Source organism: Haemaphysalis longicornis, unplaced genomic scaffold (assembly GCF_048455015.1).
Source record: "Haemaphysalis longicornis isolate Haplotype H1 unplaced genomic scaffold, Haemaphysalis longicornis Haplotype H1 scaffold_150, whole genome shotgun sequence".
Lineage (NCBI taxonomy): Eukaryota > Metazoa > Arthropoda > Arachnida > Ixodida > Ixodidae > Haemaphysalis > Haemaphysalis longicornis.
Genome location: NW_027526258.1, coordinates 325,398 through 352,028, shown reverse-complemented (window position 1 = coordinate 352,028; position 26,631 = coordinate 325,398). Strand labels below are relative to the sequence as shown.

The window sequence follows — 26,631 nt, the reverse complement described above, 5'->3', positions numbered from 1 at the left end:
TGTCCTACCCTTTGTGTTGTGTCCTACCCTTTGTCCTGTCTAGTTTGCGCTGCTCCCTCAGAATCATGTTTATGTTTGCTCGTGTTACAATACGCAACGAGACACAGAAGAAGTGCTTCAAGCCTCTCCAGACTGGGGTTCTCATCAGTACAACCAGTGCCCTCCTCCTACAGCACGAGCTCCTCACAGTGTACAACTTCAAGTTTGTCTTGCTGTGCCGACTCACTCACGATGCCCTGGAAAAGCTCTTTTCGTGCGTGCGAGCGAGAAGCCCAGTGCCCAGGGCCTTACAGTTCAAGTTGACCCTGCGGCTCATCATGCTGAGCCAGTTTTTCAGGCCAAGCCGCAAGGGAAGCTACCAGATTGACGACAGCGTCGACCTGCTGGAGTTCCTGGAGGTGAAGAAGGCAGCATCAGAGAAGAGCCTCGAAGCCGGAGAGAAGGTTTTGTTTGAGGACAGTTTCCTTGATGACGAAACCACTCCACTTGACGATGTCGAGATGGAATCAATGTACCTGTCCGGCTACATCACACGCTCTGTGAGCAAGCGGTACACGCTGTGCAATGCCTGCAAAGCTTATCTGAAGGATGAGCCCATTGAGGAGCATAAGGAGCTTTTGCAGTGCAAGTCGTACCGGGCTCAGTCACAGCCAAACCCTTTGGTACGTCCCTCAGCCCACGTGGTGAGCCTGCTGAAGCACGCAGACAGCGTCTTCCGGAATTGCGAGCATGACATCTTGAGTGTTTCGCTGCCAGCGCTCACAAAGGCTACCCTCGACTCCTACCATGTGCCAAACGATTTCCGACAATGCCACGACCTGAAAAAGCACCTAACCGGCTTTTCTCATGCTGCGACTGCGGATAGCCCTGCGAAAGTTGAGTGCCATGGCAAAAGCTGCCAAGTCCAAGTGTGGATCAAAAAGTGTTGGGATGCGAGCAGCTGTGGCTGAGATCCATTAAGCCTTTGGTATAGATGAGGTACCAGGGCTTTTTTGTGTGTGTGTTGTGTAGAAGGTCATGCACCAAAGCTACACCTGAACTATGACACGTCAACGTGCGCCGAAATCTCGAAACACACTGGCAGTTTTGCTTTTCGCCTCCATCAGAAAAGCGTCCACAGCGGCCGGGAATCGAAGCCACGTCCTTGGTGAAAGTGATGGTTGCAGTGACAGCACAGTGTCCAAGAAGGAAGCAGGGTTACCAAGATGAAGATCAACAACTGTGCCTCTGCATAGCTGCTGAGGTTGGAAGTCAGAAGGCCAATCGAGGAAGAGATGACAGGGAGACGTTGAGTGACTGCGAGCTCGGCAAGACCCGTTGAAGACAGCACTGATGAAATTAGCAACAAGTGTTCCTCCGGGCGCTCCACAACAAAACAGCCTTTCTAAAGGCTACATACATGTTCCATGGCGGAATTGCAAAAAGCTACTCCCCCAGTATGCCCTTTCTCAAAAAAAGAATCTCAAGCAAATGTTAAATAAAGTGCAATCAACTGCTGTTAGTGCCATAAAGCAGCACAAAAGATGATGATGAGCAAACCTTTGCTCTAGTGTTTGTCTGCTGTGATTTATCTTCGTCATTTCGTGCTGTTTTATGTGGCTGTGATCATCCAACATACTCAAGCTACCGCATGAATTGGACTAAATGTCCTAGGGAAGCTTAGGGGTCGTGGTTGAAGCCACAAAATGTTTTGGTGCTCTTTGGACCCAGGACGTGCTTCACCAATAAATTACACATAATACAGCAATAGTCATACAAGCTGTTTTTTTGGGTGTAGTAGTCAGCTGCAGTAGAATTTCTTTTTATTGCAGCTGTAGAAAAAACTTCTGTCATGATGTGGTCATTGAGCCCTGGTTGTAAAAGACAAGCTATTTATCAGCCCTTCAGGTGTTTTCCATTATCACTCCAGGCAGCCAAGAAAGAAAAACTCCAGGTGGCCAAATAAGCATTGCAACCACCTATTGTATAGTGAGCACGAAGAGACAGAAGCCACCACCCACCTCATACAGGATCAGTAACTGGCAATTGACATAAGGCAAGCATCGTTGCAACAGTTACCACGTGCTGTGACTTAGATAATTAGATTTTGGAGTCAGGTTTACAGGAGCCACTGCACACAGCCTGACAGGGAGGTAATTGTGAACACCCCTTCCATTGAACCTTAAATGCCAGCCCCCCTCCCCATGTCATTAGCCACACTTCACAAGACTGCAAGTTAAGGCTGAAGTTTTATTCGAACAACGTTAGGATTAGTTCATCATGCTGCTCCTACCAAAACACTGCAGTGAAGACATGGAGTACTGTCGAACCCCAAAAGTGCCGTGCTTTGCTTTGACGGCATTTTTTTAATATAGCTAGTACAATTAAATTTCTTTACTTAACAAACTGACTGGTGTCTGGCCCGTTATGGTATTTGACGTTAGAATATATACTTGTGCAATTACATTTCTTTTCTTGGCAAACTGACTTGTCTTGGGCTTGATATAATGGTACTGGCAATTATGTGGGCTGATTGCATGTATTCTTGCATAATGCACATTATACAAATACAATAAATTGCTTTATTGGTTCTGTCTCCTTGTGTGTGCATGCGGGAATGTACGCGCAAGCGGCTGGCTCAGTAAATGTGGCATGTTTCAGGTCGGTGGCAAATGAAATAATGCACGCGTTCTGAACTCTGAAAAAGGTGTACGCTAATCCTATGCTCGTGAATCGATGGTGGTTGCAGGCGCGTACGTATTTGCATGTTTTTATTTTTGCCGTGAGAAGGTGCAGAATTAAAGAAATACCTAGTTCGAATACCCACGACCCCGTCGGTCTGACGCATTACTTTCCACGTCCTGGACTGAAGGTCAAGGTTAATCGTGCAGTTTCTTAATAATGTGTACAGGTTTGGATTAAAGGCTAGTTATTGAAAGCATTTGGACGTGGTGTAACGCACTCTTACTATAGTTACTGCAGTTACAAATGCACTAGTTAGTAGTTCGCTCGAACACTGTACACCATAATGTTATGTCGCCACCGAATAACTTTTTCGGCATCTAGTGCAAGCCCCAAACGAACTACGTGAGTCCTGTTTCAAAAGCGCGCTTGGATTCAAACTGAAAAAAAACAATCGCCTTTATTTTTTTGTTCGGGAGAGGCAATGCAACTCGCAATTTAAATTTTAAACCCTGCTTCTCAAACAGCCGAGCACCGTTGGAACCATCCATTAAAACAGAATGACTTACTACCGACTATGATAATATCTGGGAATAGATTTCAATTTTTAAGACCACCCCATTGCCCGAACATAACTTGATTTTTAAAGCGCAAATGAACAACACCGCGCGCGGCGCGCGTAAGCGAAAGTAAGCACAGCCCCACAGTTGACGAGCGCCGCCAATGACCGCACACTCTGCCCGTCACAACCGGTGACGGCTTCGTTGGTAGAGATGTCAACACTGCAAGCCAGAAACAAAATGGCCCCCAGACGCTTCGGGTGCACGAAGTGGCGGTACTCTCAAGCGTAGCTTATTTAGTGACGCTAGTTAGACCTTGAGCCACGGCGTGCGCGTTCTCATTCCTTGGGAGACCACAGTGGGCCGGCGCCCAGACTATTTTGACCCCTCTGACCCGATCACCCCAGAAACCGGCCAGCAGGATTTTAAGCGCTTCCGACAAAACGCGCCCTCTCGATAAATTGAGGATGACTGACTTGGAGTCGCTCACTATAAATTTGTACTTGCTGGATGCCGTCGTTGCCAGCAATGTGCACGGCCTCTAGACTCCATACCAGCCAGTGCCCAAACTGTTATTCTAAATGAGGGCACCAACGACCTGCCTTCCAAAAAAGCGACATCCGTGTTTGAAGAATACCGCTCCCTTCCTGACACGATCGCCAGGAAGTGGCCCCGAGTGTCGCGCGTATACGCCAGCCTCATCCTCTCTAGCAGCACTGATTGCCGTCGTAGCGGCCGAAGCCGCTGTGTTTTGGTGACCCGCTGCAACCGGGAAGCTTGCCGCCGCTTCAACCAGCTTCTCCGCAACTTCTGCCGCCGTTCCCGGAGTACGTTCTGCCGAAACCATGGGCTGGAGTGGCAGCTAGCGGCCTTCCCGCCAGTCCTGAAGGAGTCGCCATCACGGCCAGCCACACCCGCTGCCCGTGTTTCCCAAGACCCAGCGTGATGCTGCTTCGCCTCAGCTCATCCACGCAGACAAATCGGCAGCCGCCAAACTTGGCTTCCCATCCCAAACACTGGTACATCTGCTCCTCCAACCATGTCTAGTAACTTCCAAAATGCTTGAACATGGGCAGAAAAACGCATTCGCTTTGAAATGCGTGCCACTCAGTCACCCACTACATGAATGAATCTGTTGCTCCGAAAGGTCTCGTCTTAAATTTAGAACGTGCTACGTTTGAATTGTCTCCACATAACCAAGCCGGATGGGAAAATGTCCTAACTTCTGCATGCCTAGAATCAACAAGCATTGTTTTAGATCACTACAAATAGGAAGTTAAATCTGTGCATCAACAGGAAGCGAATGTGGTGCCTTTGCTCACAAAACATGAATCTGATTCCCTAGCAGTCTTCGAACTCGAGAGAAAAAGTCTTCAATAGCCCCGATAAAGTCTAAAAAAAATACCTCGCGACATGGTCTCCCCTCCAAAGCAATTTGTATTATCGGCTCCTATGCAGCCATCCTCCAAAATGACCAATAAGAGTGACTTCTCCACTAGTGACTTAGAGAACTTGTCAAGTGTTGAGCTGACAGAGGCTGAAGTTCGCACACTATCCAGGGGCCTAAGTTCTTGTCCAGCAACGGGCGGTTTCAGCAAATTCCACCTCCTTAAAGACCTAGATCATTTCGCTCGCAACATGAGATTGCGTGAACTGTTCTATGAGCACCCTAATGCGGACAATGCCTGCTTTTTACCCAGCTCCAAGCACTTGACGCCACCGCCTCAACGCGATACATGTTTAGATCTAGGTATTAAAGCAGGACAACACGACGTGCTTGAAGCCAATAAAAAGCAGATGCCTTTTCGACCCAACCTTTTAATTAAAGAGAAGGAAGCACTTCAGAACGTGGCGTTTCACCAAGAAATGGAAATCAAGCCTGCTGATAATGTGGAGCAATCGAGATGATTACATCAGAGGCAGACCGACAGTTACCGGACACTTCGTTTTACAAAATGCTTCAATCTCATCACGCTGATGAATATAAAGAAATTGTCAAAAGAAACCTCGAAGCACAACTGAAGGGCAAGGAAAGAGACAAAACGACAGTGCATTCTCTAATACCACTCCGCCCAATAGCAGGCAGGTTCTACTTTTTGTCCAATCGTATCTGGCACAGGCATTTCCCTCTATGTCGACAGCTTAATCAAGATATTTCCCTCTATGTCGACAGCCTAATCAACAGAACTTCCCCTAACTTTCCTTCGTTCATACAAGATACCAACTGCTTCCTTTCTGAAATACTAGACTGAGATTCCCAGTGGCGGTCTACTTGTCACTACGGACATTACGTCACTGTATACCAATATTCCCCACTCTGATGGAATACAAGCGGTGATCCACGCTTACAGTGAATTGCGGCAGCCTAAGCCAGTTGAGAATTCTACACTACCCTCATTACTAAGATTATTCTTGAGCTAAATAATTTTGAGCTTGTAGCAGCACCAACGCAGCGAAGACGACGAAGCACCACTCTGGGGCTCACTGCACGAGCCTCGGGGCGCGAGCAGTCAGTGCTCCCGAGAACTCTGAGCGTTCGGCCAGGCATAGCTGCCGCTGGCCCGTCAGCTGCTGACGTGTTCCTAATATATGTGTTCCGTGGCACGGCGTTTTTATTTCCTCGTGTTGCCACAAGTTCAATGGCAAACACTATGTTCAAGTCAGTGGTACACCCATGGGTACAAGGATTGGGCCAAATTATGCAATTATTTTCATGGCACTTGTCAAGGAGGAGTGTCTCGCAAGCGTCGAATTAAAGCCAATTTTTTACAAGTGCTCCATCGACGATGTATTTTTGATTTGGTCACATGGAAAAATCCAGTCTCAAAGATTTATAGCAGAGTTCAATGCGGTCCACCCTATAATTTCTTTCTCACATCAATTTTCCGCTACCAGTACCAACCTCCTCGCCAAACAGGCTAGAGCAGGGGTCTCAAACACGCGGCCCGCGGGCCGGACCTTTCTATGGCGGCCCGCGGCCCTCTCATGAGTGTCTTAGTTCTTTTGTTTTTGTTTTTTAGCGAATGCGTGAGTGCACGCCCTGCTTGTGTAGCCAAGAACGCAGATGGCCAGAGACTGCTCGAAAACGCGTGGCAATCGTCTTTCACGGCTTCACGTTACCAAAGTGGACACCCCTCTTTTCCGGAGGCCCCTCAATTCGGGCGCTGTTAGGTCGGGTGCACAATGGTCGCAAGCAACCGCGACTTGTGAATCTAGCACTCTACAGTGCGCACAGGGCTTGGTGAGAACAGGCCGCGGAGAAACTCCCCGCGGCGTTTTATGAACCTGCGAACGGGGCTGCATGTCACTAATGAGAAGACGGCGCTTTGCCCGGAGATTTCCAGGCTTCCGCGGAAGCACGAAAGTTTCCCGGCGTTGTGTGGTGTCTGTGGATATTTGCTTTCCTGTTCGTCTTTGTGTCAAACACTTTCACTGCACTGCAGCTGTGGTGAAAGGGGCGCAGCCACACGTCGGACTCTAGGTTCGGGCTCCAAAATGCACACACGTGCGTTTAGGGGCGTGTCAGAGCGTTATTTATGGCCTGGGAGAGAGCGACATCGTGCTGCTGAGGAAAATACTGCACATTGCACTTCGAAACTGTGCACTTCCAGAGATCAAACGCCCCATATCTGCGCGCGTGCGCTAAACTGAGACGTCAAACTAAGCGCCTATTCCTCCGACTTGCAAGCTGTTGACAGCACTGTGGAAGGTAGCGGTGCCCTAAGTCAATCATGATAGAGCGCACTACATAATAGTGCTTCTACGTGCCTGTCGCCTCCGTAAATGTGACAGGTGTCTTCTTGACCTTTTTTTGGACGATTTGCAAACAGCAACGCTTTCTGCTGCGGAAGGAAGTCTGGCGAGCCAATTGTCGTTGTCCAAGCAGTCTGCAAAACGCCAAGTGGAAGACGAGAAGAGATGCTTTCAGGAGCGATGGGAACTTTCTGATTTCTTCACAGAATCAAGAGACAAGGTGTTGTACTTAGTCTGCCACCAGACTGTGGCTGTACCGAAGGAGTGCAATGTTCGACGCCACTTCATGTCTTGTCATCACGAGAAGTATGGTGCTCTTACTGGCAACGTTCGCAAGCACACTGTGACTCAACTGAAGGCGGCTTTGGGAAAGCAGCAAAACCTGTTAAAAAAGGCGGCCAAAGCAAGCGACAAAGCGGAAGCTTCGTAATTTCTGAGCTTATTGCCAAATCATCCAAGCCCTTCACTGAAGGCCTGTTCGTTAAGCAGTGCCTGCTCGGAGTCACTGATGCTACCTGTCCCAGCATGAAAAATACATTTGAGAAAATAAGCCTCTCTCCAAACACAGTCGCCCAGAGAATTAACGAGATCAGTGGAGACATTAAAAAGTGATTAATCAACCGATGCCGCGAGTTTGAAGCATTCTCTATTGCAGTTGACGAAAGCACTGACATTACAGACAAAGCACAATGTGCTATTTTTGTAAAGGGTGTAGAGAAAAACCTGAACGTCACTGAGGAACCCCTGGACTTAATCCCAATGAAAAACATGACCACAGGGGCGGATATTCTTTCTGTTCTTGAAAGAGTAGTGGAAAACGCTGGACTACCATGGGAAAAGTTGGTTTGTTTGCCTACAGACAGTGCGCCATCAATGGTGGGATGCAAGAGCGGGCTTGTTGGTCGATTGCGGACGAAACTTGCTGCACTCGAAATTACTAATCAATTTATCGCGGTTCACTGCATTTTGCACCAAGAAGCATTGTGCGTAAGTCTCTGCAAATGAAGAGCGTCAAGGAAATCGTGCTCAGCGCAGTGACCTACATCCGTTCAAGAGCTCTTAACCACCGCCAATTTGTATCTCTTTTAGAAGTGGTTGGCAGTGAATATGCTGAAATTTTGTACCATACAGAGGTGCGATGGCTGAGTCGTGGAAGAGTGCTGAAATGATTTTTTAATCTCCGAGACGAAATGGACACCTTCATGAAGAGCAAGAATAGGGCCATTGTTGAGCTGTCAGACGAAAAGTGGCTTCCCTCTCTTGCGTTACTCAGTGATATCACTGATCATTTGAGCTGCCTCAACGTTAAACTACAGGAAATAAAACAAACTGATCACGAAAAAGCATGACGACATTCAGGCCTTTCAATCCAAATTGCAGCTTTGGGAGAGACAGATGAGAATTCAGAAGCTGGATCATTTTCTAACATTGAAGTCCCTGGAGAACGTGGATAAACAATCCTGTGATAACTTCGCGGACCTCCTCCATGATCCCCAAAGAGAATTCGAAGGGCGCTTCCAAGACATCACCAGCCTCGCCGATGAATTCCAGATTTTTTCGTTGCCATTTCCGGTGCCGGTGGATGACGCTGCACCCGAGTTACAGAACTTCTTGAGCTGCAAGCTTACACTTCGTTGAAGCACACATTTCAGGACGTGGCTGTACCAGACGTCTACAAGTTTCATGATGATGCAAGTTTCCCGGCGCTTCGTCAACAGGCTGCAAGGATCATTATTGCCATGTTCGGAAGCACCTACTTGTGCGAACACCTGTTCTCCTTGCTGAAGGTGAACAAGTCAGCTCTCCGGTCAAGGATGACTGATGAGCACCTGCAATCGACCATGAGGATCGTTTCCGAGCAAGAAGTTATTCCGGACTTTTCTTTAGTCGCAGCCAAGCGTTGCCAGGCATCAAGCCAGCATGTTTAGAACAATAGCAGCTACATTGAGCTTCTCATGGAATAAAGTTTTGTGACTTTCATAAATGATACTGGCAATAGTTTCTCGTCAATTACTATCGATAACGCTTATTATAGTAAGATACACAAAAGCCGCTGCCCTGAAGCCTTTCTTTTGAGAGGCACGCAATGCGGTCACTACATGTTTAAGCATAATCGTGGAACAAATAGTTGATATTTCAGTATCAGCGTCCACATTTTAGTCATTATGGAGATTTGTATAGATATGTGTTCCGAATCCTGACGCCCAGTTCCATTCAAGAATGACAGCGTTATCTGACATTTTGTTAACCATCCTCCTCCCCCCTCTCCCCCCCTCGTTTCAACCTTCTTCGCTCTCCCGGCCCTCCCGGGACTAAAATTCGTGACTGCGGCCCGCTCACTGATGTGAGTTTGAGACCCCTGGGCTAGAGACTAAGCTTTACCGAAAACCAACACTCTCATCAATATTTTCATTTTCAAAAAAGTCACATGAAGCACGGGAACACGGGCACGCCCGGCTGTCACACACACTGCTTCTGCCGGATATGGTCCAGAGAAAGAGATTTCCTTTCCAACTGTGAGGAGCTTAAAAACGATCCGCTTAAACAACACAAATACCCACTCCAATCAACTGATGATGCCACTCGCCGAGCACGAGAGCTGAGCTGCCATGAACTCTGGAAGCCAGCCGGCCGACGCCTCCTTCAAAGTAACTGAGTTCTCACTCACTCCGCATCTGTGCCAAACGTTTCTAGCACACTTCGAACAGATCACAACATTCAGTGTCCTTGACTAGCATCTCCATTTTCTGAACCACCACGTGTTGTCTGCGGGCGCAACGAAAACCTCTGTGGCACTCTGACATCCCCGAGACTCAGCCATTCGTCAGCTACCGGTTGTGGGCCCCGCAACAAGCCTCGCTGTCAGCTATGCGAGAACAAAACAGCCTCTGGCACAACCCCACACTTCTCTGTCAAGGGAAATTTTAACGGCGACAGCGCCAATGTGGTTTACTTGCTCAAGTGCAGTACCTGGCACCCGCAATATAGTGGCCGCACAGCAAACACTTTTAGATTAAGGTTTAGGCACACGCTAAGTCTCTTCCAAAGTTTCCTTTGTGCCATCACGTCGGAATCTCGGTCCACTAATTTAATAGTTTGAAGAAAACAGTAATTGAACCCCATTTCCACAGCAACCATGTGCGCGAAGTTTGCGAATCATATCTCGTTTAACCCTTTGAGGGTCGAATTTTTCTGAAAAAACTTTCCCTGGTGGTCAAATTAGTTTACTGCGGATTATCAGGAACAATATTATCAGGAACAATATTTTGGGGTCAGCATCACTTAGAACTGAAAAATGTTCAATAGTATTTCAGAGTGTGGTATTCCTTAAAACACGGGTCTACGCACAGTGCCTTATCGCAGTCTGCACGCATAAAGCGCATGTTCGAAAATGAGCAGTTTTTTTTCCGAAGAAAGACTGTTTTCCGATTCAGACTCGGTGAAAGGAGCAAACTGAGAGTCAGAAGAGTCATCGCGGTCGGTGTCATCAGAACGGGCAGTTCGTTGGGCCATATCGCCGCTTTGCCGTGCATCTGAAGAACTCGAAGTCAACTCAGTAAACGAGGAGAGCGAGAATAACTCGTGCACGCCGGTGATAAACAAGCTAATAGCAGCGCCAATATAGATAGAAATCAACTTCCGCCGCCCCCGCAACGGAGTCTCCGATAGGTTACTTCAGTTCCAAGCAAGGAGGGCAAGAATTCCTAGTGAGCGTGGGTAATAATCAAAATAAGAGCCGCGCCAATATAAATCGAAATCAACTTCCGCCACCCCTGATAGCGAGCGCCGATCAAGTTTCGCGCACCTCCGAAGCGATCACGTGGCGAAACTGAAACCACGAAACGCGTTGACATGTACAGACGCTGTAACGCGCCGAAGCCAGAGAGTTCTGTTTTTCACCGCAAGAAGGTAGCACAATCAAATTTCAAACACTTCTTGTAAGTCCCAGGAGGTGGCAGGACCTCCCAGGGAGCATGCATCGTTTAATATGGCGCGAAATTTCAAACGGATGCTCGAAATCGTACCCGTACGGCAAAGACCTTGCGGGACGGAAAACCGCCGCAGTACACGCACGGCAAAAACCCTCAAAGGCTTAAGTTCGAAACCGCATCCTCCGGGTTGAATGAAAGCGTTGGCGCACTGACGTGTCTACCGCCGTAACTGCTCCCCTTTCTTCCATTGGCTTCTTATGTGACCAATTTCTAACCACTCTTTCGCTCTTTTTTTTGGTGAATTTCTTTTTGCCTTTGAAGGCGTTGGGGAATGCGTGAAGCATACCAGTGCCAGCTTCATCCTTCGAGGTTCATTCACTTAGCCCTTTCTAGGTTACGATACTTGAATCCATTCTCGGCAGAAATCATTACCGCGTAGTTCGTGAATTGAACCTCGCATCTAAGTTCGAAACTGCATCCTCTGGGATGAACGAGGGCATTGGTGCTCACGTGTCAACCGGTGAAGACATCTTCCATTCAATTCTTCCATTCACTCACATGCCTAATCGCAAATCGCCCTCCTCCACGCTTCCCTTGTTCGGATTCGCTTCCGTGTTTTAAGGAATGCGAGAGTGGCACTGTCGCCCGCGGGCGCTATGCACGACCCGTTTGGCACCATGTGGCGGCCGCTGAGGGGGCGGTCTTTTTTGCCAGCCACAACGTGGCGGATTCAGCAGAAAAAGTGTAGGTGTGCTGCCCTTTCTTTTCCTCCTCCTTTTTTTTTTTTAATTGTGGATTTCTGCGTGACCGATCGCTAATAGCTCTTTGGTTTTTCCGTTGTGAGAATTACGTTGCCTGTGAAGGCACTGGGGTATACGCGAAGTGTTCCAGCGCATGGGTGCAGGCGCCTCGTCTCTCCCCCCTTCCTTCTCTCTCTCTTGCAAACGTGTCAGTCATTCCTTCCAAGCATCTGCCATGAAAGAGGGAGGGAGGGCAGTGCGCGCCCTCTCCAGCGCACATATTCCCTATGGAACCACAGCGCAGACGACAAGGCCAAAGACGATGGCAAGCAGACACGCTGACCCATGAAAGGCACTCCCGCTATCTCTTCTTCCTGTCACTTACTCTCCTTGCGTCCTGCAAAATGCGTGCGTGTCCGGCTGCCGGAGCCCTTCCGAGTGGAGGATTTTGCATATCCTGGTTCCATGTCCGAAGGAAGGTGCAACGCCTCCAGAGAGCACTTGGACCTCTTGCGGAAGTGCTGCAAACAGAAGAAGTAGGTGCGCGAGGGCGACCAGATGAGTGGGGGGAAAGTTAACACAACAAACAGAGCCCGATGTACTAGAAATAAAGTTTACCAACGTGGAAACTAGGGCGAGTTGGTGATGCATGTCGAACCTCACGTCCTTATTCCTTGCATCCGGGAAAATCCTTGCCGTAAGGAATGTACGTGGCAGGATGGCGGGAGTGCTCTTCAATGTGTCCTCTTCAATGTGTCCTCGAAGTGCACTCCTTCAATGGGAGTGCACTTCGTGTGTCCTCTTGCTATTGGCGGTGAGATGTTTGAGTGGCGTCCCCTGGCTCTGACGTCAGCTTAGGGACTCATGCCGCTGTCGTCTGCTACACTTGCGCCGCTGATACACTCGCTCCGCTGAGGTCCGCTTGTGATGGGCAGCAAAACCTAAGCTAAAAATCGCCCGCTTTAATCTGGTAGAGCATCGATAAGCGTATTTCCAGTAATTCAGTTATTTTTCCAGCTCCTGACAGCTTTTAATAACTTGAAGCTTGTATACCGCAAAAGTTTGCAACGAATGAGGAGAGAGAGACGAACTTTCTTCAGAGCACCGGCCAGATAATCGTGTGTAACTCCTCTTCTCTAGCTTATTTGCCAGGTTCAGGGCTCAGAGCTCCTCGATAAGTATGCAAAATGCGTAGGCTCCCCTAAAGTATATTCTATGTGTTCATATAAATACTCCACAGTCTAATGGTACGCACCAAGCAGCGTGTCCCTACACAGGCATCGCAAAGCAGGAAACAAAGCGGTTGTCTTCTATTTCTTTTGTTATTGTTGAGTTGTATCTGGCGAATGTTTTTTCCAAGGCACTAAATTTTCCGCACCACCACGCACGTCTTATTAGGAGCTTTTGGGATGTTTAAGATGCGCACATAGTTCGTGTGGATATGTTCTTCAGGCTGTGAGGCATACACTACAATCTTCAGAAATTGGCTTTCGGTATGGCTGCGTACAAGAAGGTGCATATTTGCAGCGCGAGTTTATTCACATGCGAACACAATTAGAAGGTTTGTGCTACGCCATCGCTAAACGGCGCCAACGACGTTGTCCAGAGTACTGGAAGGCGACTTTTCCGCCCCCAGTTTCTATCGTAACTAACGAACTGAATCTCAACATGAACAGCTATGACATGATTACGGTGTTGAAGGCTTGATATACTCGCTGAGAAACGCAAGAAATAGTGTACGTGCCGGTTTTCAGTATTATGACGAATCATAACCGATGAATATCTCCAAGCAGCGATTTATTTTTTTCCAACCCCTTCAGGCGCAAAGAACAAATCCTGGCCTACTCGGTATGACGTTCGATGAATTGAAGAAAATTATTCTTACTCTCTGTCCTGGACTGAGGAACCCGCCCACTAACGAGCTCGATTTTACTGCTAAAGTTTTTTCCTCCTCCCCCTACGCCTCATTCTCTTGAGTGCAGTGTTATTAATCTGAATATTGGGAAGGCATGGCTGTCGGAAATGTGCCAAAATGTCCCTCAGAGGTCTGAAGAAACATATTGTTACTGTATTTTTACCGTAAACGTTTCCCGTTTCGCTCAATAAGCCTCCATACTGGTTAAAAGTCTGCACCAGCACGCGCCTATACACACGTAGGTTATTTGTTCCTCAACTTACATTGTTTGCACCCCATAGTGCATGTCGGCACACTTTCATGCTATGACAACGTAAAGTGCTGTGATACAATAGTTCGGAAAGGTTGCAAAAACTGTTTTACCTTGCATACGATTACTAGGAATCGTAGTGCCTTCTGGCAAAGCCGAAAGCCCCGAAGGCCTGGATTTTGTTTTGGTCTTGCATTTTCGCTGCTGTCGGTTTTTAGACTCAGGATGTTCCCTTGTCCGAAAGATTTCTGAATACAGAATCTGACGCCTAGCTCCGACTCTCCGCGTAGGACCGGCTTCGCAGGAAAGGGGCCACGCCGACAATGTTTCTTCCGAAGCGGTGTCGAAAACTATACTGTAAATCACCCCCTCAGCTAGTGTATGCGATTTTAAGTCTTTTCTTATAATAAAAAGTTGCGCATACGCAAAATCTGGTGTGGACAAACATCAAAAGCTAACCGAGTGCAAAGAAACAGCATATAGAGCGACCCGAGTGAAGCAGACGACAAACGCGAGAATCCCTAAGCCGACGTCACGAAGACGCCCTTCGCAGCGCCACCCGTGGTCGCGCTCACCGCCAATCCTCCCGTGTGGCGTCGTTTGCGCTGTGGTTCAACACTGTGCTGTGGTTGAACATGCATCCCCAACTTGCCCCAGTTTCCACGTTGCTAGGTCTCCCACCTTTTCTTGCTTTTGTGATTGCTCACGTGTAATTTCTTTAAACAGCGCACCTTCCCCTCTCCACACACACCTATAAAAGAACGCTGCAATGTTCTGTACTTGTTACTCCGATGAAGACTGGTCCTCCAGTCAAAACATCATAAACCTTTTCATTTTTGTTTTTTTGAGACATGCATTGCTTTCTACTTTTATATATATAATACATATATATATATATATAAATATATACAAGCATCGAACCAGAACTGAACCGAATCGAAAACCAGAACTGAACTGGCAGTTTTGCCGGCTTTTCGGCATGCTGAACCAACGGAACTGATGCAAAAAATAAATAATGGTAACCATTCACGATGGAACGATTTGGGAATATGCAGTTGATAATGGGCGGTCAACGCCATTTGGGGCTTTTGTCTTTCCCGCACCATCAGCTTCACAACTTCTTACCAACTTTCCCCTTCAGATCAGTCACAACACTATCAACGCTCTCTTCGTCATCACAGCATCAGGAAAGGTATGCGCACCAATGTTGCAGAGGTATACTACTACTGGTTCTGCCAGCAGAGTGCGAGGCTGAGCAAACGAAATGCTGCACTCTCGGCAGCGTGAAGGCGGTATGAAACACTGACTTTGACCTTCCCTTGCTGCATTTTATTGACTGAAGAGTTTAACGCGCCGACGCAATGCAGGCGATGAGGCGCGCCGTAGTGGAGGGCTCCGGATTGATTTTGACCACCTGGGGATCTTTAACGTGCGTCGAAATCTCGTACACACGGGCGTTTTTGCTTTTCGCCTCCATCAGAAAAGCGGCCGTCGCAGCCGGGAATAAAACCTGCAACCTCGTGCTCAGCAGCGCAACGCCTTAGCCACTGAACCGCCGCGGCGGGTCTTCTCTCGCTGAAATTGTGCGACGATAATCGGGCCGCCACACTGCTAGACTGCGCAACAGCACACGCCAACACGCGACATGTGCACGCTTGTTGCATTTCATACTTTTCTTTAGAAAGGCCACACACCTGAAGAGTGTGAACACTTCAGAAGTGCGACTCTCAAAAGCTGCTCGGTGGGTTAGCTGCTGACCACAAAGATGCAGGTTTGTCTGATGTAAAATAAATACGAAAACTTCTATGTGTGCAGATTTCGACACACGTAAAGATCCCCACGTGGTCTAAATTGCTCTGGCAGCCTTCAATATGCGGTGCGCTTCACAGCATAGCACTAGCTTTGGAGAATCAAACGCGCCAGTATTATTTGACAAGTGCGTTTCCACGGGCCCACCACTTCGCTTTAAGTTATTCCGTGAAGAGTTGCCACACGAGTAATTTATGCTCTTTTTTTCTGTGTTCAGCAAAACACAAAAACGTGTCCCTCCCTTGTCTAAGCTGCAGCATATCCGCACGTGTCACTACGGTGAATGCAGTGAGCGCCGAGCTTATGCCAGGCACCACAGCCTGAAAGGCTGACTTGTAGACAGTTTTCCAGGCGTCGACGCGTAGAGCAGACAACTTTGCGTTTTTTACGGATCCAAATAATGATAAACAGCGGAGAGAGCTGTTAGCATTCAGTTAGCACGTATTTTCTCTGGATGCAAAAAACTTTATTCGCCGACCTTGCAGGTGCTGCATATTTTAATATAAAAAACGACACTGAAGACGTAGACGATCCACGCATGCAACTAGGCCGGTTTCGCATTATTTCATCTGCCCAGACCGCTTTTTCTGCTCTTTTGTATTGTCAAAGGCGCTGCGTTTTGGAATATGCACTTCACTGACTAGTCTACCTTGCTGCTCTGTTGTTAGTGGTAATGGAGACGCAGTGACGTACACATCCGTAATAGCTAACTTAAAACACCCCATATTAGAGCTTCACACATTACACACACCCATACCTGCCAGGTTCTCCGAGATGGCATTAGGGAGCTCTGACAGGGGAAGGGGGGAGGCTAAGGGATCGAAAAATTAGTAGCAGCAGAGTGCAATTATTTACACTGCTTCGTCCAAACAACTAATGAGGTATGCACCACTGGTCAGATGCTAAATCTTTGGCGGGGCTGACGCCACCTTTTTCAGGAAGTCCTGGTAATACTGTAGAGCGTAACAATGTTCATACCTGTGACTCCTCGCCAAAAGAACGTGGCTGAGGGTTGCGTTAGACATGATGATGATGAAAAAACGTTCATTGCACAGAGTGGAACGTGTTACGGCCGCTCGCCGGTAGGATGGGTGCTTGGAACTGGGTGCAATTTTTCTTTACCATACTGAACTGCCTCTCACATTTCGCGTTTCTGCGTTACTAAGGAGCTTAACTTGTACGCATGGCCAACTACGCTTTTTAACCTCCTCACTTATCACAATGTCAATCACTGTAGGATTGTATTAGACTGTCGGGTAGCTCCGGTGCAATGTGTGCAAACTGGGAGGAAGGTTTGGCCCGACATGGGTGTGTATTCGGGAGATTTTCGTTTCGGCCGTACAATCGTACAAAACCACCAAAATTCAGGAGTCTCCCGGACCATTCGGGAAACCTGGCAGGTATGCACACCAGAGAGGAATGTGGCACTAGCGTCTATGCGTCTCACATCAAGGCCGTCTGGGTTGTCCCGGGCGGCCATTAGGCCAGCCACCACTCCGGTCCTGGAGCTCACGGTCCTGAACAGCATCGGCGGCACATTTCCCTTCCTGCCGACTGCTCCCTGCAACTTTCCTTGTCACCTCCAGCTCTCACTTCCTTTTGGTCAGCTGCACAGTGGCAACTAGGGGTGCGCAAATAGTGAATAATAGCTCACGAATTGAATATCGAATGGAACTAGACACAAAAGCCGACTATCGAATCGAATATCTCTTTTACAGGCCTAGCTTTTCCACAGATTCTAGTGCAAGAACAGAAGCAACTTGGCCTGTTTGGGCGTCACGAGTTTCTCTTAATGACTCAAAGAATGCACTTTTCAACTCTCGTTCGCAACCGTACAGTCGGTGAATCGCCACAAGGCGGTGCTTCAGAAATCTGGCGCGGGAACAATGAGCATTCGCAGCGCTGGCACTCGAGTTGCTGTGCTGCAATCATAGGAACGACTATAGACAGCGCCTCTGAACTCCTGCTTTGAAGGCATGAATAATAAAGACGCGAAAGCACGCCACAACCACAATCACGGACCCTTCTTCAGAAGCACGTGGCGAGCGTGAAGCGTGAACGATACATCGTGGAAATAAGGCTCCCACTACAGTGGCCTTGCACGAGCCTGCACTACTGCGTGCACTGGCCCCCGAAAGATTGGCAGGCTGCTCATCGGTTCAGTAAAGGAGTGGTAAAACTGCTGTCCCCTGGGGTCTAGAACGTAGACAGAAAACATACAGTAGACATACACCAACTGCATTAAAAAAGCCCGAGCCTCTTTCGTTTCTAAATGCTCTCAAAAGCACAACACAAGGGGTGGCGGTTGCTTTACAGGTAGTCCTGATGCTTATGTTTGGATTTTTATGGCGCAAGGCCAACTGAGGGCAAAGAGCACCAAAGGATGGTTACTTAATTTGAGTGACATGAATGTAAAAGCGAACCATTTCAGTAAAAATAAATGAAGTAAAACTCAAGTTAATGAAGACGAAGATGTCATGATGCCTGGTAAGAAATGAGAACTAAAAACTTGACATCAGTAAGAAACTTAAAAACACACTTGATGGAAAACATGGGCTCGTTTCCTAAAAAGTACGATGGGTGAAGCGGGATTTGTTGCCTGTACAGTTGTGCAAAGTGTTTGCGCCGTGTTGTGTCAAGTGCCTTGCATTGGATGAGCATGTGGATTACGGAGAGTGCCTCTCCACACCCACTGCACATGGGTCTTGGCGATCCAGTGAGCAGGTGGGAGTGTAGCGGAATTCAACATGGCAGCCGGGGCCAACGGCATACGGAAAAGATATCATCTACGCTATTGCAAATTACTCCTTGCTGCCCAATAAAATTCACAGCCTCTACAGGGAGTGCTTGGCGAAAGCCCGATTTGGATTAAGCTTGGCGATTACACGGAAAATGAGCAGACGGAGCAGCAGAAGTTCGTTAGTGTGTGCCAATATCACTCGATTTCGCAGGGCATTTGGAAAATCTACTTGACTGCTCGAAGAATCGAATATTAGACACTCCTTTCATGAACTGCATTATTCATGGGGGCACATTCAAATTTTCCTGTATTTGCACACCGCCGCTTGCAACTCCTTCCGCCGACGACACGGCGTCAAAGACCTGCAGACCAGAGGTTGTTCCGTCTGAGCTTCGACAAGCCAGTCCTTTACGTCTAATTTTCCCTGATGGAAACATACATTCCACGAGTTTTCCCTCAGCTCTTCCAGACTATTCAAACTCCCCGAGAATTCCCAGTTTTCCCGGCAAGATTCCTCTGCTGCGCAAGGATGGCCCTTACAGCCATTTTTGCGGCCAGGCACTTTGCGCAAGACTCCACGAGCCAGTCAGCGCCCGGTTCACGTGTGCTGCGAGGTCAGTGCTCCCTGGGGAGAGCACCATCTACCAATGCGAGAAATCGACACTCTTTCCCCTGCACCATAAAGCATCTCTGGGAAGGGAGGATGGAGGGCACCCATCCAGACCCCAATCGGACGCCACTACATTCTCATATAAGGGTAGGCCGGGCGGGGTCAGGGTCTTTGTTGAGAGAGCGATCCCTCATCACCCTTTCTATTCAATTAATTACCTCCTCGACTCTTCTGGCTTCATCGCTCGCAGTCATCGATTGCAGCAATGGCCTATGCTGACAATCTCGTACTCACGGCCAGTTCATACACTGAACGGACGAAGAACCTGGAGGTCGCCCAAAAACATTCTCAAAACCCTGGACTTGCACTAAACCCCCAAAAGACCCAGTATTTCGGCTGGACATACGAAGCTCATTCAGCAAAATGGTACAATTGCTCCCTTCCCCCACTGCGGATAGGAAATGGGTTGATCCAGCCTGGGCGTCGTAATGAGCCAATCCGCTGCCTTGGAGCAGACCTTATCAGCGCACAACTGGATCTTATCAACAAAGACAGGGTGAGGCCCTCCTGGAAACTGGCATGTCTCTCAACCGTACTGGTACCGAAACGGTTATGTACAGCCTCAGTTCATCAAGTCCCCCATAAAATCCGAACTGAGGTCAAGCACATCCTGCCCCTGCCCCTCTCATTTCCTGACATGCTCGTACATCTGCCTCACCAGAACGCGGTTTGCCCAGGTAGGTGCAAGTACAGAGCCCGGCGCCCCTTCGTCGTCTCGGCTGCACCGCTGTGGACGTTGTGCTTGACCGGCAGATGAAATCAGTCACAAGGTAGTTCAACAGACACGGCCCCAATCCTGGGGGGAATGTTTGCCTTCACTCAGGACCCCGTGGGAAGCAGGTGGCTCCGGCCTCGGGCCCGGCTCATGGGGGGGGGGGGGACAGAGACCAAACAGAGTCCCTCCGGCTGACACCTGCCTCCAGGCCCCGGAAATCGCCCGTGAAGCTAAGCACCGACACCCCCCAACCGTTGCCATTACGGCCCAGCCCACGCAGGCGCTCGGTCTGGCTTTCAGCACTCACGCCCTCGTGTGTCCCAGGACAAGGCAAAGGAGGTTGGGCTTCGTCATTCGCACATAGCTTGGTGAGCTGCTCGCGCTTCACTTGGGAGCGTAACTTATTTAAACAGTCAAAGTCACATTTTAAAAACCAGGAACCCCGCCTCGTGCCTCCCTCATACTTTTTTTTTCCCCATGCATTGAGTGCTAGATGGTTCAAATGAATGAGTGAGTGATGATCTTATAGGCCCTAGATAGGTTGTTCAAATTTTCTGTCGATGTTTTTCTTTTCTTTTCGTCCTCCTCTCCTCCCTCTCTTTTTGTTTTAAGAGATAGACTTTACTTAGGCTGTTTCAATTTCCTCCTCCATTCCGTTCTTGCCCTTTCAACCGTGCCTGTTTTATTTTGGCCCCTGGTTTCAGTTTTTTTCAGCGTTTCCATTTTTAATTAATTTATGCACTTGGCTTTTTACTGCTCACCCTCATTGTTCTAAACCACGACTGGGTTTTATTATGGCCTCTGGTTTTCATACGTTCACGTAGTGCTACAACTAGGTATGTGTGAATGGAAGACTGGTGTTTATCAGTCATGCCTTTTCTTTCTTCTTTTTTTAACATCTTTTTCGCCTTACACTCTTCACGCCATTTTACTTTTGTGTCACCCGTGTCTAGATTTTCCTTTTCTCTTCCTTGAATAAATGGAATTGCTGTAGTCAGTGTTTTTTTGGCTACTACCATGCCCACTTCGAGGAAAGGTTTTGAATTTTTATTAAATTATGGCCTATGTGGTCCCCACCGAAGGCCGCTCGAGGGTTCAAGCATCTTCATTTCCCCTTTGTCCCTACCGCTGTTTTTCTTACCTTTCTTGCGCCTACTGATCAGTTCTTCCTCGGGCGATTCCACAGTTCTCCACCCCAAGGCGGCAGCACCAACTCCACTGCAGGCCTGGGAAAATGCAGGGACACGCTGCCGGCCCTTGTACCTCCCCCAGGGAGAAAAAGCACGGACGGTGAGACCCTAAGACCGAGAGCCAATCTATCTCGAAAAATAATTGAACTCAGCCAAATTCCTCGTCGTCTAATGAGTGACGTACATGAATGACTTAACAACATTCCCACTGTCCTTATCTACTATTTAGCGAAACCACAGCCAAGGGGATGGACTTGAAAAATCAGTGGGGAAAGAAGAAGACCCTGTTGAGCTCGACTCTAGTCTGTCTCCCACCACTTCATCCAAAATTCAAGAAAATACCAAGAAAATGTGGGAGTACGGTCACCGCCTGACCCACAAACAAGACGAGCTTGTTCCTGTACTGAATGGGCAAATGGGATTGCCCCGAAAGTCACGAGTGAGTGGCCAGTGCATGCGCAGCTAAACGCTGCTTTAACCATAATTGGCACACAGAACAGAAGATAGCGACAGGATGCGAGACTAAGGCTAGAAACGTCAAAAGAGGCAAGAGGCTAACAGGCAAAGGTCCACTATAAAGGAAAGGAAACGTCCTATGGGGTTTTGTCGTGACGCGGCGCGCTCGATGACCGGCTCTACTTCACGTCGCATCCAGCCACAGGACATCGGGCAGGCATCGCCCACCTGGCACTACACGGGTCTCGGCTCGAGGGCGCAGCAGTGGGTGCGAGCCAAGGGTTCCACCTCTGGGTGAACACGGACTCTCACCCAGCACGCCCCCAGCTCCAGGCACGGCCAGGACCCGGACACAGCAGCGGTGGCAACCCAGGTGCTCCCCCGAACACGATCACAGGGCCGCGCTCTCCAGCCCCATGCGTCACAGGCGTCCACTGATCCCCGGCCCGATTCGACCTTCCGCACGCACTCGCTGCAGCTTTCTTTCTCGTTGTCCACCGGCACTTCGTCACAGTTCCTGCCAGGGCCAAAACAAAAAGGATGTGTTGGGCATCATCATGGATGGGAAAAAGGAGTAATCGTGACATGCGTGACGACTCATTCCATTCACGAAGCTTATTGCTTGTCCAAGACAGCTGTGCACACTGTCACACCGATTGGCCTAACAAGGTTTTATGCTTTGAGGCCCAAGTTGGTGGTGCCAACCCCATTCCAGAGAGTGTGTGTGTGTGTATTTATTGTGCACACACAAAGCTGGGTGTGTGCCCCCTGAAGAGACTGGTGAGCACTGAAGAAGCGTGGAAACCTGCACAGCATGAGCATGACAAGTGTGGAGGGTGCCGTACAGTTAGTGCCTTACAGCAGCTGGGCTCAAAATCCCAGACAAAGAGAAAGTGCAGTATGGGAGAAAGAGGACTCGATGAAGAGAGAAGCGAGTCCAGAGAACTTTGTTGAGCACCCTAAAAAGTGCCTCAAAGAATGGCCAAACCCATGACTATACCAGACAACTTCAAGGAAAAGAAGTTGTAGCAGAAAAGTAGCCTTTGCCCTTCATTTTGAATTCGTGGAAAACTGGAAACGCAGGCATACCACTGGGAAAAAAGACGATCTTCCCCCGTGTGACGAGAAAAAGCATGCGAGGCTTTGCCGCAATCAGTGGCGACACCAGCCACAACTCCGCCCAGGCATGTTGGGAGGACCAGACACCACTCCCTGCTCACGTGACCCACGTCACACGAGCTAAGCCAGTGGCAGCGCAGCAAGCCACTTCAAAAACAGATATGTATCAACTCTACGACCTGCAGTAGAAAAAACGCCAATTTTCTCCTAAGTGGATTTCTTCCAGAGACTGGCTGGCCATAGAAAAAGACGCCTGCGATGGAAGTGGAGGTGTCGTGAACCACCAAATGCTGCACAACCTCTGAGAGGGTGTCACATCAGCGACCAAGCTGGCATCAACAAACATACCAATGGTTATCTGTTTTTTCACTGCATGCAAAGAACGCGTTATGGAGGGACGGTGAAGAAATGCAGGCGCAAAACGTATTGCTGCACAACAAGGCGTGTCCACCGAGCTGATTACTTGCAGATAACTGCTAGGCAGTCGGAAGCCCGCCTCTCGCTTGTGGCAGGAGCAGTGCCGTTATCTTATCCTCCGAGAGGGCCCGGCAGCTACTGACCTTTGGCAGGCAAGACACGCGTGCTTGCATTTAACATGACCGCGTGCTCGCGACTAAGATAGGATGACTTGGCTTCAAGACCAAACAAGCAAACATAATTTTTTCTCTTGGCTATGAAGAACGGTAGAAGGAAAACGGCAAGGACAGCTGCTCACAACGCCTACATGACTGCGCCGCGCCAGCAGCGGAGCACATACGTGCGATTTTAACTGGATACGAATTGGCTGTAGCTCTGGATTGGTGAACCGGGCTTGTGCCTCATGTAAAGACGGCCAGCCACATCGTTATCACCATCAAACAATGGCGGCCGCCTATGAGTTTTTTTGTTTTGGGTCGTGGTGTGGGCGCACCGCGCATGCTTTCGATGAAACTAAGCGTCCTGAATGAATCGTGTAAGCGCAAAATGAACAAGGACGAACGAAGTGAACGGGACACGGCGCTTCGTTCGTTCACATCGTTCGTCCTTGTTCATTTTGCGCTTACTCACACGATGAATGACCAACTCGCCCAAGAAATCACTCTGATGAAGTCCTGAATGAAGTTACAGATAGGTGGCGTTATGCTTATTTTATTGCAAAATAATTGCTGAAACCCAGCCCAAATCATCGACTGCAGGGTTGGACCGTTGGGGCTGCATTTATTACGCGGGGAAAGAAAGAAACCTAATTTTGACGACTAAAGTTTGGGGTGCATCCATTACGCGAGTAAACACGGTATCTCCCTTTGTCCCTAGCCGTGCTATCACCGTCGAAAGGTCAAACCGCACGCGCACAGTCCAAGGGGATCAGATCACAGGCCTTCCTTTGTGTCTGGTAAACGGCAGTGTTCAGGCCAACTCACGGCTGAATGCCAAAAACCAAGGTGTTTGCTCGCGATTTCAGTGCATGGAGCTAAACAGAGCGTCGCCTTCGCCTGTCTCAGGTTTGCGAGAGTCCACAAACTTACGCAGTAGAGCATGGCACTAGGGCGTGCTAGAAGGCATGACTAAAGCTGGACCATCCTTCACTGAGCCCAGCTAAGCCCAATGTTCACAGGCAACAATGAGCAGTTACCTCGCAACAAAGATGAACCGAATTAACCAGCGGGGGCAAAGTGTCCAAGACCCTGTTTGTTCAATACGTGCACCTGCGGAAAGTTGCGGGCAGCAAAGCTGTGGTCGTCAGAAATGGGCGACTAAATTTATGACTAAATAATGCAACCTTTCATGCGAAAAGCATTCTACCTATTTGCGATGAGATACAAATACACATTGCTTTTGGTCATTTTACCCTGATTGTGGTGCAGCAGCCGGCACCGGCAAACAAAACCATGCAAATGCAACGCAAAGCAGGGGCGTAGCCAGAAATTTTGCTCGGGGGGGGCTGAGACTGCACCTCGACCTCCTCCATATGATTTTTCAAGGGATTAAAAATATGTTTTTTATTTATTTGTTTAGGTACACTAAGGGCCCCGAAGTGCATTACATATTGGGGATCGAAAAAGAAAAAATATGCATAGGATCAGTGTACAAAGAAAACCATGGTAAGAAATTATACACATATAAGGCAATAACACAATTTGTACATGCACTAGTTGCTATCAGCAATAGCAAAGTGGACAGAGTATGTTATAACATAGACAAGGCAATAGAAGTTCATTTACCACTTGGTTTCCGAATTGATAAAGTCCGGTTCCATCCATTCGCGTGAGGTACTCATTTTGAAGATATGATAAATACGTATAATAAGTATTTATGTATATTATACATAATAAATACAAAACTATTAACTGATAACAATGTATGTTACACGTTGGGGACGAATTATTGAACCCGTCGTACTGTCAAGAACAAGAAAAATAAAATATTTCTTCATAAAATGTATTCGTATGGTCCGAGAATTGCTGCAGAACTGCTATCACTGCATGCAATTTTGTTTTGTCTACATAACAACTAACACTTAAAGAAATATGTAAAAATATAAACAGATATCCTTAACAAACATGAAAGCAAAAGACACAGAAGTAAAGAACTACATTCATCTAAAACTAACAAAAGATTGCATGCAGTGGATATTATAAACGTGAAAAGCACGAAACAACTTGCGGGCGGACGTTTTAATGTCGCTTTGTCATTCAAGAATTTTTTTTCCATTTTTGCTGACATGCAACGGTTAGGGACAAATCTGAACGCCGCTGTCTTTTACGCCATTATAAGGCGTAGGAGCAGCTTGTTAACAGTCGCGTGCAGCGGATAATTCTACCAAGATTATTCACAGAAAAAAAGGAGTCAAAACGTACACTTGTGGAGAAAAAAGCGAGACGATTATATTTGGATGACGGCAACAAAAGTTTCACTGGCAACAAAGTGCACATTTATACAGAAAACCTAGCAACAAGATACTTAAATCGGAAAGCTGCAGTTAACGCACATATTTAAGCAACAGTGACTGTACACTGTACATATTACATAAAACATGGCCAACAAAGAATAAAGTTCAGCGAGCACATGAGGTTAACCCCACACATAGAAACGCAGTGAACCCAGGCAAAAATAAAACTATTACCCTAGAAATTGTAATGTGCTTTTAGAACACTGGCGTCGTGGTGTAACAGGACCATATGGGTAAAATGGGTAGAAGCATAAATGCTTAAAATATTAAACAAAATGTGTATTTGAAAGGTGCTTTAGTGTGAACACAATTGTGTTGTGCCCGATGTAAAATAAGGCTCGACTTGACATTAATAGAATGACAAAAGACAGAAGTTTAAAAGACAGAAGTTTTACGTAAGTCGCAGACGGTACATTTAGTTGCACATAGCCCATAGAGCAACGGTTTGTTGAAAAACGCCGCGTAAACCAGGTTTTCCAGAGCAAGGTGGGCAATTCGTACTTGACGTGCTTGTTAAATTTTAATTTCCAATTTCGTGATAATCCTAGAATATGATGTGGGCGGTTGCAGTGAACGGAAGCAATCTCTGTGGTTTCTAAAACTAATGTGCAATGATTCGTTACCACAATTACACTCTTATGAAGCAGAACTAACATCGTTTCTTTTACTTGCAATGGTTTCTTACTGATTCTCTATTTAAAGGACAAAGCTTACTCGGCGGGGAATTTTAGTGAAGCGGTCAATGACTTCTGATACACTGACATCAACGTCTCTGTGAGCGTACAGAAGCGCTAGGCCAACCATGCGTTCCTGGGACATCGTGGAGCGCAAGTAGTTCTTTAACAACCTCATGCTCGAAAATGTTCTCTCTGCGGTGGCAGTTGTCACTGGAAGGGTGACTAGAATCTGAAGCAGTTTGTGCACATTCGGATAGAACTGGCAGTCGCAGTGAGAGAGGGCAGTTATTCCTGTGCTGGGGCGGAGGTTTGCTGCTTTGTTCATCCACTTTGCCCACCAAAGTCGCAGTTCTCCCAAAGCAGCCCTTGCGTTCACGTCCTGTGGAAAACTAGCGACGAGGTTTTCCGCTGCTTTCTCGCGATTGTCTTGCAGTGGTGGTATTGCGGATGGCACAATTACACAAAACACTCTAATGTTGTCCTGTGCTTTTCGAACCGTTGGTGCAACTGTGCTA

At 48.0% G+C, this 26,631-nt stretch overlaps 1 protein-coding gene across 1 annotated transcript in view; it reads right to left on the bottom strand.

Moving 5' to 3' along the window:
• The window catches only part of LOC144165968 (uncharacterized), an 84,849-nt gene that overhangs the window by 32,383 nt on the left and 25,835 nt on the right, over positions 1-26,631 (bottom strand). The window contains exons 4-7 of the mRNA XM_077695642.1: positions 22,139-22,196; positions 21,704-21,908; positions 20,887-20,971; positions 12,032-12,167 (exon numbers count right to left, since the gene is read on the bottom strand). Of these exons, the coding sequence (XP_077551768.1) occupies positions 12,032-12,167; positions 20,887-20,971; positions 21,704-21,908; positions 22,139-22,196 (484 nt within the window). The remainder of the gene's footprint in view (positions 1-12,031; positions 12,168-20,886; positions 20,972-21,703; positions 21,909-22,138; positions 22,197-26,631) is intronic.